General features: G+C 36.3%; 1 protein-coding gene across 1 annotated transcript; it reads right to left on the reverse strand.

The window, feature by feature from the left end:
* Window positions 1-991: 991 nt before the first annotated feature.
* Window positions 992-10,163, reverse strand: LOC106137373 (uncharacterized). The gene is made up of 7 exons (XM_060945594.1): window positions 9,964-10,163; window positions 6,530-7,851; window positions 5,763-5,948; window positions 5,143-5,194; window positions 4,430-4,606; window positions 2,240-3,561; window positions 992-1,260 (listed from the first exon to the last, which is right to left on the reverse strand). Exons 1-7 carry the CDS (start codon window positions 10,090-10,092, stop codon window positions 1,089-1,091), a joined length of 3,360 nt encoding a protein of 1,119 aa, XP_060801577.1. The 5' UTR covers window positions 10,093-10,163; the 3' UTR covers window positions 992-1,088.
* Between the last annotated feature and the right edge of the window lie 5,997 nt (window positions 10,164-16,160).

Genomic DNA, 16,160 nt, shown 5'->3' on the forward strand with positions numbered 1-16,160 from the left:
GAACTTTCTCTGATTGGTCTGGGTCTTGGATGTTTATTTATATAAGTATTTATTATAGAACATAGTATCGTTGTGTTAGTGTCTCGTAACACAAGTTTCGAACTTATTTCGAGACTAACTCAATCTGTGTAATTTGTCCCGTATTTATTTATTTATTATTATGACCTAATAATAATAAATAAATAAATACGGCAGTACAAGCTATTTAATCATTTATTACCTAATAAATGAGTAAATAGCTTGTACTGCCTCACATATTGGTAAATATCAGCAAGATTTGAATCGAATGCTCTCAAATTTCCAATAAAATTAATGGTTAACACGCTCTCATACTCGAATGCCATGCTACAGTGCTGTGTAGTTCCCGGCACCAAAAAAATAGTATTACTCCATCTCTTTCCCATGGGTGCCGTAAAAGGCGACTAAAGTATATGCTTGTAATCTTGGGATTCTTCTTTTAGGCGATGGGCTAAGCTGTCATTATTTGAATCTCAATTATATCATTTTGAAAAACAGCTGAGCGTGGCCTTTTGGCTTGAGTCTATAACATTATTTCTCAAGGCTTTTGTTGTATTCACAAGTCAATTGGCGGTTTAACTATTTCAAGGCAAACGTCAATGGGTATTATTTAATCTTTAGTTCACAGTTTATCATTTTGTCACAATTCAATCGTCAAATTAAGTTATGGAATCGTTATACGACAACAAATATTTAGTTAATACGAATAATTGTGAATATCTTGCCAATTTTGATGCTCTACAAACTTAACAATTATATTGACAGATCCTAAAAAAATTTTAAATAAAAAAAAAGATATTAAAAAAAAATTAGTAGATACGTTCGCTCGTTTAAATATCGGATGGCTACACCTTCGCTCGTGGTATACCTAGGTATATAATTCAGTATTTCCAAAGATTAGCTCTTTCAAACAAGTAATCAACGTTATCTATCTATCTCTTTGTAACATTACAATAGAAAAAAGAAACAGGCACATCATTCAGATTTTATGGTTATATGAAAACTCATTTACAGTGAATTACAAATTCTCAATTTCTTTAACATATCTTATAAAAAAAATCCAATCTTCTTTATAAAACATGATTGGGCACATATTTCCTATGAAGACTTTCCCAGAACTTCGCTTCTTTTCTGTCCGGTTGCTCTTCCAATGACAGCGTGTTGGCGATGTTCAGGTACTCCTGCTTTTCCACAGTGAACGGAACCCATTGGACCCCAAGAGAGTCGTCAGGAGTTGGGTTACTGAAACACGCATAAATATAGCTGGTATTTGCATATGCTGTCTATTGAAGTGTGAAGGAGTTATTAAGCTTATCCATAATTTTTATTAGTCACAATCTGAATTTTAATGATAAATAGATACGGATACGGGTAAGGAGAACCAACAGTCTTGAAAAGACTAATAGACCACGATCAATTGTTTCGCTTAATGATAGAACTGAGATTCAAATAGTGACAGGTTGCTAGCCCATCGCCTAAAAGAAAAATCCCAAACCCAATCCAAGTTTTTAAGCCTCTTTCTTTTAGTCAACTTTTACATCATCCATGGGTACGGGATGGAGTGGTCCTATTCCTTTTTTTTCATTGCACCAAAACATGGTGATAATTATGGAAACTAAACTCAGACTGTAGGCTCTGTCTACCCCGCAAGGGATGTATGTAAAAATTTGGATATTTACATATATATGTATATTTAAATATAAAAACTAAGCATTAGGACTTAAAAATAATTTTTCAAAAATCGAGTCACACACATCTACAGTTTTATGTCGGATTACGAGTAATGTTTTTAAGTGTTCAGCTTATGTATAACACATCTATTCGAAGCCTTTTTCTATTTCTTATTTTACCAATTCATTGATGATAGAAGGAATGCTTAGTTGGTTTGGTCAGAAGTTGAACTACACTATGTAAACATTCAAAATATAGGCAGTTGTATAATATGAACAACATACTGATAGGTGTTATCAACATACGTTTCATATGATAACTGTGATTGTCTAAAATGATAATGATATTTGATAGCATTTTCGTGATTAGATTTATAATAATCTAGCCATTTGGGTTGGATTATTTTCCATAACATCTTAAAACATAAACAAAAATTTTTTTATGAATTTTTAAAAACACTACATCCTTGATTCAATCCCTGTCAACTACACTAAACTTAAAGTAAATAAAAAATATTTTTAAACATAAATTCCTTAATTTAAGAACTTACCCAAATTTAGCAAAATTAGTCCAAAGTTTGGTTGTGGTCTCAATGAGTTTCATAGTAAAATCTGTTAAAGGTTCGTGGTTCAATAATTGTTCAGGAAACAGATATGCTAAGTCATCTCCATGGCAAGTCACTGCCTTGTCTCCGATGAGTTTACCCAAACCGATGACTTGAGCGAACTTGCTTCTTTCTGATATACAAGCGAACTTGTAGAAAAATGTTTTCCGTTTCTGATTTGCGGAAAACTTTGCAAATTGAATCAGACCATGCTTGAACATTTCAAAGTCCAAGATTTGCTGAAAGGAGTACCATTTGTCTTCGGTTGGGTATTCGTTACCGAAATGAAATTTCTTGACGCACTTCGAAGCTTCAATCTGTTCAGCTAACTTACAGTTGATTTGAATGTCTCTCGGAACCAGATAATCGGCAAAGGTGTTAATTTTGTTGAATACATCAGACATTTGGCCGACATGAGCCAACGTTATGAGGCCTTCGTCAGTCGTGTACCCGACCATGATTTCTACATCTTCATGAATCCCATTACGTACCACATCGTGTACGTCACCATAGAAAAATCTTTCATTGCCTCCAAAGTCCTTTTCGCTTACTATGCCAAATAAAATTAAAGCGGGCTTTTCAGTTTCAATTGTAGTCAATTTTACTTGGACAGGGCTTAAAGATGTTACAGGGACCGTTTTGAAAAAGTTATTCAATTCTGCATCATCTTCGGACTTATGACCTAAACTTCTTGCTAAAGCCAAACCCAATTCTCGTGGTTGAAAGAGCAATCCCCATGGATTAGTTGCGACACCGCTTTGGACTATAGCTCTTTTGAATAATCCTTTAGACATAGGAGAAATTAAATGAAAACTAACACTTGCACCCCCTGCACTTTCTCCAAAAATGGTGACGTTGTTTGGATCTCCACCAAAATGGCTGATATTATTTTTGACCCATTTAAGAGCAGCCACTTGATCCTTCATACCAGCGTTACCAGGTATCTCTTCAGTGTCGAGACACAAAAATCCTAGTGCTTCAAGTCTGTAGTTAAAAGTGACGAGTATAACGCCTTGTTTGACCAAAAATTCTGGGCCGTATAAATCGTCATTTCCACTGCCACATATGAAACCTCCGCCGTGAATGAAAAACATGACTGGTAGAGGTTTATCAGGTTTAAGTTCTGGAGTGTAAACATTAATGTATAAGCAGTCTTCACTGCCTATAGGATTTACTTGTAGTGTTATTAGATCTATCGCTTGATAACAAACAGGGCCGAACTCCAGGGCCTTTCGTACTCCCTGCCATGGTGTCACTGGCTGTGGCGCCTGTTGGAAAATTAAAAATAAGTTTTCTAATTAATTTTTCTTTATGAATTCATTAATCGATTTTGCTGAGTAATGGTGACAGAAGCGGAAGCGGCCCAGTAGTGGAACACATTATTGTTTTGGTTTATAATTACGCAATTATAAAATAATAATACAGTGTTGTGTTTATCTATTTAGAAACGCTATTAAGCAGTGAGTTAGTAACATTCTTGATGAATCACAAACGGTAGCCATATTTTTAATCATATCTACTTCTGACACTGCAGTAAAAAATTATCGTTAAGTAGTATTCATAACAATCGAATCTAATAATTTTCCTTATACATCAGCTTGTGCATTTAAACTGTACAAACGACATACAAACGTACATTATATCATATTGCTTATGGGGTAAACTGAGTTAGTGTACTCGAAAAGACTCGGAAGGTCATGTATACCTGGAATCGAGATTCAGATTACACGTGTCTAGTCTATCGCTTAAAAGAAGAATCCCATATTTATAAGATTTTACACATTTATCTTTTTCTTCCTCCTGGGCTCCCAAGAATTGAAGATGTAACCGGGATACGGTTACATCTTCAATTCTTGGGAGCCCAGGGTGCGCCTTTTGAGCGTGATTCTGGATTGGGTCAAGTCAAGTTTTTGCAGGAAGCGAGTCCAGTTTCACTTCGCCAACTTTTCCAGGGGAACATGCACATATACCCTGGGACGCCTTTAGAATTAAAATAAGTCCACACCATTCACTCCTGGATAGGACATGGGGGTAGTCATATTCTTAAGTGCCGAGAACCACACGGCACACAGCTTACTATATTTATTTAAGAATTTTCTCAACTATGTTTCGTAACATTTTGTTTTCAAATTTTACCTTAAATCTGAGGTTTCCAATAGGTGGGGCGGCATAAGGGATTCCTTTGAAACTGTAAAATTTCTCTCCTAATTCATTTTCAATATGCTCTCCTTCCAAAATACCATCATTTATTTTCACTTGTACCATTTTGAATGAATTAAAAAGTGTAGATGTCTGTCCACTAACGCTGATAAGCTACGACTATTTAGATGTTACGAAAAAATCACAATATGATTCACACATAATGTTATTTTATCATTCGTTTGAATATAGACTTTGAAGGGTCTCAATAAGACTGTATTTCCTAAAGAGCTTTGAGATAATATTATCATTGCTAATCCAAACGAAAAACTACATAAATCGGCAAAGACTCATAATCAAATTGGTTCCTAACGCAATGCTTTATGGTTCAAAATCAACAAAAGTAAAATAATATCTATATTCCTATGTTTCGGAGATATTTATAAATTTGTTGTTCAAATTCATGGTCAGATATCATGTACAGATTCAACTGTTGTGTGTGGAAACAGTGCAAAGTGTTTAATTTTAAATTATTTCATATTATTATCACCGATAAATCTGAAACTTCTTCACATAACGTCAAATCAAAAGAACTTTATACAATAAGATTACATAGAGAGTGGTATATACTACATAATCTATACGTATAAAAAGAAAATATCAAACGAATACTATAAATTATTATTTATTGGTATAATCTCCTGTATTACATTTGCATTCCTGTTAGAGTCTGAATATTTAACTTCAACATTCATAGAAGATCTGTACAATTTTGTTAATATACAAATAAGATTAACTGATTTTAATTAACATTGACTTTTTTCGAAGGTATGTACATTAAGTTTGAATACTAACCGATGCTCTTACTGTAAGGTGAAACATTGTGAGGTAACATGTACATTCAGACAAATGAATGTGTAACCATGATCGACCCAATACGGGTTAGGTTAGGCAAAGATGCGGAGGTCGAATGGGAGTTTACACGAAGTGACTTCGTGTAAAAACCTAACTTACACAATCAAGGATCCATGGTCAAAGGCATATGCTGCTATCTAGAGTGGTGAGGATGCATCCGGGACTAAAGCCAGAAGGAAAAAGAAGATTTCTCTTTAAAAGATTAGTACTATTATAGACTCGTTTTAAATTTAAGAAAAAAGAATTTAATGATACAGTAAAATAAAAACACATTAAAAAATGATATGTTCTGTAAAATAAAATTATAAAATCCCATCCATATTAATAATATTTGTATAATTATACTAAAAACATCTCACGAGCCCTTATAAAGTGGCGCTCTTTCTCTTGTAAGTACATGTCAAATAAATATTACAACCACGACGATTCATCTAACAGTTGATCAGGAACATATTTCCTGTGAAAACTTTCCCAGAAGTCCGATTCTGCTTTATCCGGTTGTTCACCCATTTCCAAGGAGTTGCCAATGTTCAGATACTTCTGGGTTTGCAGAGTATAGGGCTCCCATCGAACGCCCAGACTCTCGTCGGGAGTGGGATTTCTGGAAAATAAAAGTTGTGTAGGAGAATAGTAATGTTTTAAATTTTTACCTAAGAGAGAAGTCCATCCATCCATCCATATGATCACGTATATTTTTCAAGAAGTCTTTTTCAAGACTGCTCTGTATCTCTTGCGTGGTAGACAGAGCAGTCTTGAAAGTCTGACAGGCCACGTTCAACGGTTCAGCCTAATGATAAAATTGAGATTCAAATAGTGTCAGGTTGCTAGCCTGCAAGAAGAATCACTTAGTCGCCTTTTACGACACCCATGGGAAAGAGATGGAGTGGTCTTATTCTTTTTTTATATTAGTGCGGGGAACCACCCGGCTAGAGGTGTTTATACTATGTCAGTCTGTATAGAATCATAACAAACGTTGTGTATTTCATGATACTAAGCAGTTATAAAGGTTTTGTATGTGAAAATATATATGTATTTGGTTTGTACGTTGAAAAAAGGGTTTTGAAAAGTCTGAATATTTTCAATTTGAGTTACATACATACACATACTGAAAATCACTTCCCTTTCCCAGAGAAGTAAGGAGTTACTACAAGTTGTATATTTATGCAATTATCAGTAACTTACCCGAATTTAGCAAAATTCGTCCAAAGTCTAGTTATATTATCAATCATTTTCATTGTAGAATCTTTAATTGGTTGATGATCTAATATTTTTTCAGGGAATAGATAAGCAAGGTCATCGACATGACTCGTCACAGCCTTGTCACCAACAAGTTTACCAACGCCAAGAATTTGAGCAAATATATTCCTTTCAGATTTACAAGTAAACTTGTAAAGATACGTTTTCTTATTCTGATATGCACTGAATTTTGCAGATTGTATAACACCATATTTAAACGACTCAAAACCAGCGATATCATTGATTATTTCCCAATTTTCTTCAGACGGGGCTTGATTTCCAAAGTAATACTTTTTGATACTCTTTGAAACATCTATCACGTCAGCTAGCTTGCAATTGTTTCTTATATCTTTTGGCGCAAGGTAATCGACAAATGCAATAATTTTGTCACAAGTTTCACCTATTGGATTATTTGCAATCATTATAAAGCCTTCGTGTTCTGTAAACCCGGTCATAACTTCCACATCTTCATGAATGCCAGTACGCGCTGCTTTATACAGGTCATCATAGAAAAATCTTTCGTTGTTCCCAAACTTTTTTTCACTTACAATATTAAAATATATTCCAGATTTTTGAGTTTCACCTGTGACTATCGGTAATTGAAATGAGTGTCCGCATAGGGACCACACAGGTACCGATTTGAAAAATTTATTCAGTTCATTATCGTCTTCGGAATTCGAGCCGAGTTTTCTTGCTAGAAGTAAAGCTCTGTCGCGTGGTTGGAAGTTAGTTGCCCATGGACAAATAGCTGCTCCACTTTGCGCAATAGCCCTTCGAAATAGTCCTTTGGACATGGGCGAGATCAAGTGAAAAGATACACTCGCTGCGCCAGCGCTTTCGCCGAAAATCGTTACGTTGTTTGGATCTCCTCCGAAATTAGCGATATTTTTGTTGACCCATCTAAGAGCCGCCACTTGATCCTTCATGCCAGCATTGCCTGGAATTTCTTCTGTGTCTAGACACAAAAATCCGAGTGCGTCTAGCCTGTAATTGATTGTGACGAGAATGACTCCTTGTCTGACCAGGAATTCGGGTCCATAAATGTCGTCATCCCCACTTCCACATACGAAGGCTCCACCATGGATGTACACCATTACAGGAAGAGGTTTGGCGGGTTTAATTTCTGGAGTGTACACGTTAAGGTACAAGCAATCTTCGCTGCCTGAGGGTTGAAATTGCCCTGTGAAGAGGTCAAATATTTGGTAACACTTAGGTCCCAATTGGGTGGCTTTGAATACTCCATTCCATGGTATGACTGGCTGTGGTGCCTGTAAAATAAATAAGTTAGAATTAAATTGTTATGTATCTAATCTATACTAATATTATAAAGCTGAAAAGTTTGTTTGTATGTTTGAACGCGCTAATCTCAGGAACTACTAGTTCGAATTGAAAAATTATTTTTGCGTTGAATAAACCACTTATCGATAAAGGCTTAAGGCTATATAACATCACGCTGCAACTATAAGGAGCAAAGAAATAATGTATATGTAAAAAACGGGGTAAATTATTTATCCTTGAGAGCTTCAATGCCCAAAATAACTATTCCACGCGGTCGAAATCGCGGGCACAGCTAGTATCGTATGAAACCTAATAACAATTGTAATCAATATTGTGTACAGTGGTCTTCGTATAAAATCTAACAACAATTACAACCAGTATCGTGTACAGTGGGCCACATACAGAAGTGAACCGCTGTTGTATTGAATGTTACGTGGTTATAAGTATACCACGTGGCACACTGTACGTACGAGTATACTAGTAATCCTTGCGCAACTCCGTTCGTTCAGATAATCATGATATTTGTTATCTAAATGATAAGTGCTTTTATTTTTTGTTTATTTTACAATTACAGTAAATATAGTACTCGTAAATTTAAGTTACGGCCGTGGTTCCCCGCACTGTTGAATGGAAACTATCCAACTCTTTCCTGTCGATGTCGTAAAAGGGTCATGCTGCTTTTTACAAGATTTTTTTTACGAAATAATGAATACAGGATGTTAAGAATAAGACAATCAATCAGGGAGTAGGCAAATTCATCTCTTGCAGCTTTTACCACGATCCATTATGGGTAAGGTTCCCTTGCAGAGGTTGTGGGGGGTACACGGGAGAAGCTTCGTGTAAAAACCTGTCTTACCTAATCTATAATCATGGTCGAAAAAGGGTACCATAACATAGAATAACATATTATCACACCTATTTCCTTTGCAGGGTAGACAGAGCTACTATTCTAATAAAGGGTCCAGGTTTCTCGCCACAAAAGTAAGGGTATAACCGGGATTAACTACGTGAGGAGAATATACATACATACATATGGTCACGTCTTTATCCCTTGCGGGGTAGACAGAGCCAACATTCTTGAAAAACTGAATGGCCACGTTCAGCTATTTGGCTTAATGATAGAATTGAGATTCAAATAGTGACAGGTTGCTAGCCCATCGCCTAAAAAGAATGCCTAAAATATAATGAGGAGAATATACATACTCATATTGAAGTCTTTATCCCTTAAGGGGTAGACAGGAGGAGGAAGAAGACAATTATCTTATGAACTTAGCGAAATAGTTAATTTTAGTAATTTTTAAATTTGTAATCCATTTTTATTGGCTCTACGAAGATTCATTGTCCTTACATTATAAGAGTTACTTTACTACATAAAATATGATGATTATATACTATTGTTTACTTGATGAAGTATTTTGTAGCATGTGTGCTACAAATTACATATAATTATGTCTTCACACCTTACGTAGTAGACAGAGCCAATAGTCTTGACAAGTCTGCAAGGTTATATTCAACCGTTTATCAATGGCATTGAGATTTAAATCATCGCCTTACGTTACAATTCCAAGTTTATCAGCCTTTCCTTTGATTGGCTTTTTTAAACTAAACCGGAAGAGTACCAGCTGACACACATAATAACATTCAAATATTTAAAAATTAAATGAAAAAAAATATTATAAACACCTTCCACATTACCTTCAAATAATCTGCCACTATTTTAATCTTATCTCTCCCGGCCAAACATAGTCTTTTTGAGATTGTTGGCTCTGTCAAGCCCGTAAGGGATAAAGATGTGATATGTGTGCCGTGTGGTTCCCGGCACCAATACAAAAAAGAATAGGAACACTCCTGTCGTAAAAGGCGACTAAGGGATAGGCTTACAAACTTGGAATTCTTTTTTAGGCGATGGGCTAGCAATTTGTCATTATTTGAATCTCAATTCTATAATTAAGCCAACTAGCTGAACGTGGCCCTTCAGTCTTTTCAAGACTGTTGGCTCTGTCTACCCCGCAAGGGATATAGACGTGACCGTGTACGTATGTATGTATGTACGTGATATATGTATGTATGTGATCGTAAATAATAAAAAAAATTTTTAGTACCTTGAATCTTAGGTCTCCAACAGGCGGTGCAGCGTAAGGGATGCCTTTAAAACTATAGAAATTCCCCCCAAACTCATTTTTCAAGTATTCCCCCTCTATAACACCATCGCTTATTTTAACTTGTGCCATATTAATTTACAATCAAATACCACACGACACTTCGTCAAGGTTGCGGAGTTACAACTGCCGCTATCCAAACACTATGCTATACTTATTACTCTACTACCAACTGTCTCTAATGAAAAAGCGCTATTGGACAAAAAATATATAATTAAAATCTTAAAAAATGCTAGATTGCTAAGATTTTTAAGAGAAAGCAGTAAGTTTATTTATATCTACATACATATGCTCACGTCTATATCCCTTGTGGGGTAGACAGAGCCAATCAGCTATTTATATCTACTTGACATAATATTAGTATTGAAATCATTAGTTTTATACTCAATCTTATTTTTTTTGTGGACAATGTGCATTGGTCCACGATTTAGATGTAAGTGATCTATGTTTGTAAATTGACATCCGGTGAAAATGCTGCAGTGTAGTTTGTTCCGCCGCTTCTTCTACACATACGCTTTGGAAGAGGTAGTAGATCGGTATTAATAATTGGTTGTGTCGACAATAAGTGATACCTTGTAACCAATTTCGAAAGTAAATCTTTATAACTTAGTTCGGAAAAAAAACCTCCATATAGTTGTGCTAAAAAAATATTGAAATTAATTGTAAAAACTACTTAACCTTCGACCTTTTTTGGTCGTATTTTCACGCTTACTCTCAAATTAACCACCAAACTGCTTCATCTTGAAAAATTTGTTCATTTAAAAAAGCGGCATATTATTACTGAAAATTGGCTCTAGACATAGAATCTTCGCCCTTTCTAAAGAAACGCTTGATTTTGCGCTTAAAACATTAAGTTGGCAACACTGTTTCCACCTTAAATTTTTTGGGCAGATACTGTGTTTATCATCCATTGGAATTTAACCTTTATAACTCTGTGATTAGGTCACATTTTGTGGATAAAAATAAAGGTGTTTAAGTCCGTCCGACGTTCAGGTTTTTAGTACGAGTACAAAATCCAAGTGAGGATAATTATCACTATGAATTGTGACGCGATAGTAATTTTACGTCTTCATTTTCCTTGTAAATGTTTCTGTCTCGTTTGTTTATAGTTTCGTTTACTTTTGTTTATTGTTCCTAGACTTTTTTTCTATTCACTACGGGGCGCCTTTTAAAGAACATCATCCAGGTTTGCGAAGTCACCTCCCTGGTGAGGAATCTTTGACCATGATTCTGCATTGGGAAGTTAAATCAGGTTTCTACACGAACCTACTCTGTTTGATCTTCGCAACCTTTGCAGGAGAACCAAAACTATATTGGATCATGGTTTTTTGTATTAGTGCCGTGTGGTTACCGGCATCAATACAAAAAATAATGGGACCACTCCATCTCTTTCCCATGGATGTCGTAAAAGGCGACTAAGGGATAGGCTTACATACTTGAGATTCTTTTTTAGGCGATGGGCCAGCAACCTGTCACTATTTGAATCTCAATTCTATCTTAAAGCCAAATAGCTGAACGTGGTCTGTCAGTCTTTACAAGACTGTTGGCTCTGTCTACCCCGCAAGGGAAATAGTCGTGACGATATGTATGTATGTATGAATCATGGTTACACATCCCGTTGCTTGAATGTGCAGGTTTTTTCACGATGTTTTTCCCACACTCGGACTTATATTCGTCAGGGCATCGATTTTTGATGTATGAAGATCTCTAGTCAATTCTACTTAAAGAATCCTAGAAAATATCGACATACATATATTCATAGATTATGCCACTTTCCTGGAGGAGTAGGCAGAGACCACATCTTTCCACTTGCCATGATCCCTGCTTACTCCTTTCGCTTCATCCACATTCATAACTCTCTTCATGCAAGCTCGTCGCTTTCAGGTACTCTTGACCTGACCTTTTGCCACAATGCCTTCCAGAATATTTACATTTTATTATTATTTTGTTCCAGGTAATTCATAATGTTACAGGTCATAAAAAGGTCCATCATCAGAAAAAGGTTTGAATGAATTGAAGTGAACTGCGATTTTGGTTAAACTATACTAGGTTAATCAGCGGCGGCGCCGCAGGCAATATTTTCTAGTTATTCAACTAGAAAATATTACCGGTGGGGCCGCCGTCAATTCCTCCGCGCTGCCGCCGATTTCTCCACGCCGCCGCTGATTCTTCCGCGCCGCCGCCGATTCCTTCGCGTCGCCGCTGATTCCTTCGCGTCGCCGACGATTCCTTCGTGCCGCCGCCACGTATAAGTATCGGCGTGCTGATGACCCTAGTACCCAAGTTTACCAGCTAAATTTGATACTATTAGGTACACAATACTCACTGTAATTTCACAATGTTTAATTTAGTTTCACGTTTAAGTCCAATGACAATATTATCTTAAGGTGGTAATTATCAAGATTTATACTGAACTAGCTTTTGCCCGCAGCTTCGCTCGTGTTGATTTTAATTTTCCATTTTTTTGTTCCTGTGGGAATTGGAAAATGGTATACTTACATGTGTTCTAAAACTAAGCATAATAAAAATAAAGTATGGATTTATTATATAAAGTAATACAGTTAAAAATATTTCAATTGAACTCACGCTAGACATCGCCTACAGCAAGAATACCAAATGTAATAGCATATCCCTTAGTTGCTTTTTACGACATCCATGGGAATGATATGGAGTAGTTCTATACTAAAGTGCCATAAACCATACGGCTTATATCAATAGGTATAAATAATTTGAATGATGCAACACACATACTTCATCGGAGATTATTTGATTATCTACAAGTATTGAAATATGACGCAACCCATACCTAATAAATAACATAAGGAATATGCCAAAAATCGAGATGGAGAAATGACGATTAAATTTTACAAAATAACATACATACATATGATCACGTCTGTATCCCTTACGGGGTAGACAGAGCCAACAGTCTTGAAAAGACTGATAGGCTACGTTCAGCTATTTGGCTTAATGATAGAATTGAGATTCAAATAGTGACGGGTTGCTAGCCCATCGCCTAAAAGAAGAATCCCAAGTTTATAAGCCTATACCTTAGTCGCCTTTTACGACATCCATGGGAACGAGATGGAGTGGTCCTATTCTTTTTTTTATTGGTGCCGGGAACCACACGGCACATGAAGAGAGTTATGAATGTGGATGAAGCGAAGGAAGTATGCAGAGATCGTGGCAAGAGGCGTGATTTTATATATATATGTATGTATGTAAGTTGCCAATAGCAACCCGATTATAACTCGGGTTCGCCCGGTTATCGGAAGTGGGTCGGCCGAGTCACGGCCATGTCAGAGCTATATCGGTTCATATGTCGCCGTGTGTCGCCGTGTAGCGCCGTGTAGCGCTAGCTTGCCTCTGAATCGGAAGATCACTCGTTCGTCCACCTGACACAGATATCTAACTAATATTATAAATGCAAAAGTTTGCGAATATGTCAGGATGTCAGTATGGATGTTTGTTATTCTTTCACGCAAAAACTTATGAACCGATTACGATGAAATTTGGTTTGTAGGTAGCTGAAGACCCGGAACATATAGGCTACTTATCCACTGCGGGAGTGATTCCACGGGGACGAAGTCGCGGGCAGCCTCTAGTATCTAATATATCTGACTCATCAAGGCACATCTCAAACAGCTAAGTCTGGAGATTTGAAATTGAGCATATGTGTGGCGATTTCACTCGCGTCACACGCCATCAGCCAATACACATATGGTCACGTCTATGTCCCTTGTGGGGTAGACAGACCAACAGTCTTGAAAAGACTGAATGGCCACGTTCAGCTTTCGAGATTCAAATAGTGACAGGTTGCTAGCCCATCGCCTAAAAAAGAATCCCAAGTTTGTAAGCCTATCCCTTAGTCGCCTTTTACGACATCCATGGGAAAGAGATGGAGTGGTCCTATTCTTTTTTGTATTGGTGCCGGGAACCGCGCGACACAATCACAATGAGAATACGACGCGCTCAACCAACAGCAGCGAAGAGTCTATAGCGACATATTAAACGTCACACGACACCAGCCAATCAGAGCGCGCATTTGAATTTGCACGGATTGGAGCTTCAGTTAAAAAATACTGCTTGCTAGATCATCGCTTTAAAAGAATCCCAAGTTTCGTTTTTTTTAATTGTCATTTTTTTTTATATGCACAGAAGTTAGTGGTTATGGACCACTATGTAAATAAGCTTAGGGCTATAAAAGATAAATTTAAGTTTCTTTTTGTTGAGTAGGTGTTAAGTCAGTGTTAAGTCATCCTGGTGTCATGTTAACTAATCTAACTTACGGCATTGGATATAATTTAACTCAAAATGCTTTATTATCGTGTTGTTGTCTAAAAGAGTTATTTGTTTTCATTATATATCTTGTTAATAATACTCTGTTATACTTTTACTTAATATACCTACAGAGTATTGAAATAAACAAAGATACTACTTGCTGCGATAAACATTAATTTATTCGGTTTTTTATTTTTAGGTATAAACCTTATATAATTTAAACTTCTCCTCGTATTGAAAGGAAATAAAAAATCATTTTCTACTTGTAGGCTATGGTCTAGCAACTTATCACTTTTTGAACCTCAATTCCATACATACATACATATGATCACGTCTTTATCCCTTACGGGGTAGACAGAGCCAACAGTCTTGAAAAGACTGATAGGCCACGTTTAGCTGTTTGGCTTCAATTCCATCATTAAGTCAAACAGCTAAAAGTGGCATTTCAGTCTATATTAAGACGGTTGGCTCTGTCTATCAAGGGATAAACATGTGACTATATGTATGTATGGATGTAGAATTGAACTCACAAGTCTTTTCAGTAGAATAGAAATCAAGAAATCTCGTTTTTAATGTGAATTCGGAGTGGATGGGTGGTCCCCAGAGCAAAATGTCCATTTACTCGTAATTGCAAATAATGGAAAATACGTAATAAATTTCGGCACAGTGTAGGTATATTGTTTTTGAAATAAATGAATAATGTATAAGAAACAAAGCATATAGAAAAAAAACAAACAAAGGAGATTAAAGTCAACAGGTTTATGCGTAAATTCACAATTTTTCGTATGAAAACGTTGATCACCACAATATGGATATGGAATATTTCTTGAAAAATCCAATAGTTTTATGTCTTCATGATCAGGTTTGCTGACCTGACCTGACCTTCCGACGTGAATAAAGGCCACTGCACTCTGAGACTTCCATCGGGCATAGGATTCCTATAAACAATTATCACATAGTCACAGTGCGTAAATTTAATTTAAAAACTTTTTACAATCGTTTGTGTTTATGTAATTTTAATATTTGTAACTTATATGGACACTAGAGGCCGCCCGCGACTTCGTCCGCATGGAAACCCTATCAATCCCGCGGGAACTCTGGGACTAGAGGCCGCCCGCGACTTCGTCCGCATGGAAACCCTATCAATCCCGCGGGAACTCTGGGATAAAAAGTAGCCTATGTGTTATTCTGGGTCTTCAGCTACCTACATACCAAATTTCATGGTAATCGGTTAGTTTTTGCGTGAAAGAGTAACAAACATCCATACATCCATACAAACTTTCGCCTTTATAATAGTAGTAGGATATATAATACATATAATAAAAACGTTAATAAAGTGGCTTTTTATTATTTTTAAGACAGTTTGGCTTTGTCTACCCCGCAAGGGATATAAATGTATTATAATATTGTATACATGACTGCAGTAGGTATAACTTGGTACCATCAATGTTATCGCTTAATCATTTTAAGCAATTTTTAGTACGTATATCTCATTTAACTGTCATCTTATAGAACACTCTTCACGCTTCTTGGATTTTTCATTAAGTTATTCTTATAGTTGCGTCTTAAGACGACAGACAATTGATTTAATATTCTACGCCAACGCATTTAGATCAAAAATATGAAATGGACGTCGTGTAATTAAATTTCACAGCGTCCTCGTACCTCACAATTCACAGAAATTGATAATACCATTGTCTGGCTAATGATTCAGCGAGAGTCCAATTAGGCGCTGAAATGGCCAAGCGAAGTACAAAATGTATAATGTACAGAAACAAAGCTTCCTAAGTTAGTCTAGGTAACATCTTCACCAAGATTAAGGGGAGACCACGGTGCGCCTTTGACTATAATCCTGATTA

The sequence above is a fragment of the Amyelois transitella genome, chromosome 8 (assembly GCF_032362555.1).
Source record: "Amyelois transitella isolate CPQ chromosome 8, ilAmyTran1.1, whole genome shotgun sequence".
Classification (NCBI taxonomy): Eukaryota; Metazoa; Arthropoda; class Insecta; order Lepidoptera; family Pyralidae; genus Amyelois; species Amyelois transitella.

What these genes read in the sequence shown, in the direction of transcription:
- LOC106137373 (XM_060945594.1), bottom strand. Translation starts at nt 10,092, where the DNA reads ATGGCACAAGTTAAAATAAGCGATGGTGTTATAGAGGGGGAATACTTG. An exon ending in TTAGATGAATCGTCGTGGTT is followed by an intron (nt 5,195 to 5,762) that starts GTAATATTTATT and finishes AAAATTGTACAG; the next exon opens with ATCTTCTATGAATGTTGAAG. An exon ending in ACTCTAACAGGAATGCAAAT is followed by an intron (nt 4,607 to 5,142) that starts GTAATACAGGAG and finishes AAATAGTCGTAG; the next exon opens with CTTATCAGCGTTAGTGGACA.